Here is a 3,624-nt window from a genome sequence, read left to right as displayed (position 1 = left end):
TGCGGCCATTGATTGACACCACCAAATGCATGGGACCGTATGGGAAAAACGAGAAAACGGGCCGTTTCTCCCGTTTCTAAGCCGTTGTCGGCACTGAAACTTTTTGGCTGCTTTTCGGGAAGCCTGTTCAATAGCATGTGCACACATATTAAAGTTAAAACCCCTCACACTTCTTATAAATAAACATTTTTTTGTCGAGCGTCACTCCACTGGGTTAAAATTGTAGTGCAGCTCAATATGCGACTAGAGTTACCTATACTTACCGCGGAATCGGTGGTGGTTTCGATAAGTTGGGTTTAGCAGACGACATGCTGGAGGTTTTTGCTACGCGGAATTCGCTCACCCCCGCCAAAGCCGCTGTCAACATGAAACTTTTTCAACGTTCATCACCTTCAACGCTTACCCGCCCTATTGGAAAGAACAGTTCAAACTGGTACCAGGTTCAAACTTGGTTATTGCACCAGTTTGACCAGTTGCATAATGGTTGAACTGGTCAAGGTGGCTCGAACCGGTCACACTGGTCGACTGGTCACCGTGGTTGAACTGGTCACGGTTGTTGAACTGGTCACACTGGTTCGACAAAAATATTTTTATTTGATCACACAACCACTGCGCTTCGGAAATCTTTATTATACACAAATGTAGACACAATACGCCTACTACAAACATCAAATGAACACGCATTGTGCACATACACATACACGGTACATACAAACCTAAATACAACGGAACACTAACCTGATCACTACTTCCGAGCTTTGCGTTTCCGTCTTGTATACTGGTCCTTCTGAACGTACGGAATTTCTTGGTGACCGCCTAAGCAATATAAGATATTTCCAGCATGTTGATTTTTTTTCAGCAATGTCATAGCTCTATGAGTACTTTGAACGGCTCACGGGATGAATCTCTTAGTAAAAAGTAAACGCTCAATCAAGCCGTAATTCTTTGAAAGTCAATAAATAAAAAAGCCAATTCGCACACAGCTGCAAATAAAGTGAGAAAGAGGTATTACTGTAGCAACCAGTTGAACCAGGTGGGCCAATCTGGTGACCAGTTTGGTCAATCTGGTTACCATTTGGACCGGTTCGGCCAGTTTGGTGGCCAGTTCGGCGTCTGGTGACCACTTCGGCCGATCTGTTGACCAGTTAGGCCAATATGGCTACCAGTCAGGCCAATCTGGGGACCAGTTAGATCATAATGGTTACTAGTTAGACCAGTCTGGCTACCACTTGCATCAGTTCGATTTCCTGTCAACTTCCCCTGCTTCTCTCACGCCACCTCTCTCTCTCTCTCGATTTCCTGTTAGAACAGTCTGACCAGTCCAAATACCAGTTTGGCCAGTCCAAATACCAGTCTGACCAGTTAGACTTTCAAACTGGTTGTTCCAATAGGGCGAGGAAGGTCTTATTGACGGCAAGTTTATTTGTTTACTTCACTGTGAGAGCTAGTTTCCCAGCTCAGCCGTGGGTTCTCCGGCACGTTTAAGTTTTTTTAATTGCCATTCGAACGCTTGACAAATACCGATTCGACCTGCAAACACCCGATATAATGCTCGCATCACATCATAATATAGACCGGCACGCGGAGCGGCTCTGTTTACCAACACGGCCGCAAGGCCGCGCATGCGCAGAAGCTATGTGGGCAAAAGTGCCAAGGCTCGTCGTGTTTTCGCCATTGCGTTTTGTGGCAAGAGCTCGCTGTTGACATTGTAGATACATTTCTGGTTTATTTGTACGTCGTATTTCCTGCTAGCGTATGTCGCACGTGAAGCCCGACTATTTGAGCTCGCTACCCGAGGCTGAACGGCAGCGGTATCGTGACAAACTGTGCGTGGGCGGCGTTACCTTCGGCGATCCATACGAAGTAAAGAAGGCCTGCTGGAGTTCCGACGTGAAGTTGCTGCCACCGACGTCGATGGCTCACGTCGTCATTTATTTGGTTTTCTCGCCAACCCAATTCACTGCCGACACAGTGCAGGCGTACAAGTCTCTCGAGGCCTGGAATTACTTCGAGTTTGGTGAGTTTTATGCTCGGTTTAGCGATACGCCTGCGAACATATCTGGGGAGCGTTTCGTGTCTCGAATTTACCTTAACTTCGTTGCACCACAGGCTTTGTACGAGAGTGCAAGCTATGGAAGCCCCAAGGAGCCGCAGTCTGCTTCGTGAGAGCCAAAGCGATGCCTTCACAGCGTGCAACGACTGAACCTCACGACACCTGGGTGTGCCTGACCAACGCGTCTGGCGGGTTGCGCGCCGCGCACTGCACGTGCAAAGCTGGGTATTACCTATTTTCGTTGAACATAATGCCTCTTCGGTGCCTTGCTTGGGCGAAAAAGCTCTTCCGCTGCACCACAGCTCAGATCGTGCCACCTTCGGCCGCGACGTGCCTATCACGCCCATTCTCCCTTACGCTTGGTCGATGATCGTTTGCTGGATACAGCGTCTGGGTTTTATTGGCGGTTTACGTTAGTCTATTGCCTCAGCCAACTCCCTCCGTACGGGCGACGCTAAATGAGTAATTTTGACTACAGTTTGAATCCTGTGGTGCAGGTAGTGTGTCGTGGACAATAGGCGAAAATACAATCTCATACATATTAAAAGTTTTTTTTTTCACATTTTATGCAGGATGACTGAGGTCTACTGCCACGTTGCTGCAATCCTGTACGCTGTGGAGCCCGCAGTTCGAGAAAACACGAATGGGGCCTCTAGCACATCAAATCCCTGTGCCTAAAGTGTGAACGTGTTTAAGAAGGCCAAGTTTATTCATTCTTTTAAAGCTAAAATTTTATTCTCACAGAGCACATCATTTTGCACATTTTAGGCACAGATGGTGCCACTGGACGAAAACAACTTGAGCAAACTTGGGAAGCCGGCCAGACGTATTTGCAAGGAACCAGACCATGTTGCCGCAGCTTATGTGCCTGGAGATGAGGCACTGTTCCGGAGGCTCAAGGAGATCAATCCTCAAGCTGCCGTACTTCGGTCGATTCCAAAATTTAATGCCGAGGAGACGGATTCTGCCTCGGATGCCGACGAAATGTACAGCCTGTTGCGGTATAATATGTTTTGATTGTTGAAGGGTAAACCTGTGCTAATTGACCAAAAATGAGAACATACATGTCACTGCGGACGTGATGCGAAGAGGCTGTACTAGCAAGCATATCTCACTACAAATTTTTCCACAAATATGGCAAGTAATAAAAATACTGATTATTGATTTATAATAAAGATTGTAGGCAGATGCCTTAATTTTAGCACGTACCATGTTTCTTGGTAAGCAGGTACGATCTAAGAAACTCGTAATTGTGGTACAATAAGTGACACAGCGATCACTCTACTTGTAAAAATTTGGTCGTGATCACTTAGAGGCAACTCGAATTTGATTGCTCGGAGTGCTGATGGCGTTACAAAGACTGGTGAATTCCTTTTTGCCGTAGCAAGTGTGGGCGTAATGAGACATTTTTATGTGCAAGTGCAGCAACTACACCTAATTTATTCGTGCCAACCCAAATTACCTGAAGGCAGTTGGTTCAGCACTAATGCATGGCTGGCACGGTACGTCACACGGCGGACGTGTGTCTCGTGAGTGAGGTCAATTCAGTCCGCGGCGCCATCTTGAAGGCC

General features: G+C 47.0%; 1 protein-coding gene across 1 annotated transcript; it reads left to right on the top strand.

The window, feature by feature from the left end:
- Window positions 1-1,926: 1,926 nt before the first annotated feature.
- Window positions 1,927-3,070, top strand: LOC121834464 (the record flags this gene model as incomplete). Its single annotated transcript, XM_042288162.1, has 4 exons — window positions 1,927-2,017; window positions 2,110-2,278; window positions 2,626-2,680; window positions 2,822-3,070. Coding segments are annotated over 4 exons (564 nt in total), but the record flags the coding sequence as incomplete, so codon positions are not given.
- Between the last annotated feature and the right edge of the window lie 554 nt (window positions 3,071-3,624).

This window comes from Ixodes scapularis, unplaced genomic scaffold (genome assembly GCF_016920785.2).
Source record: "Ixodes scapularis isolate PalLabHiFi unplaced genomic scaffold, ASM1692078v2 ptg001212l_1___fragment_1__unscaffolded, whole genome shotgun sequence".
In the NCBI taxonomy this organism is placed as follows: Eukaryota; Metazoa; Arthropoda; class Arachnida; order Ixodida; family Ixodidae; genus Ixodes; species Ixodes scapularis.
Note: the sequence above shows the minus strand (reverse complement) of the source record. Positions and strands in the feature narration are given on the sequence as shown.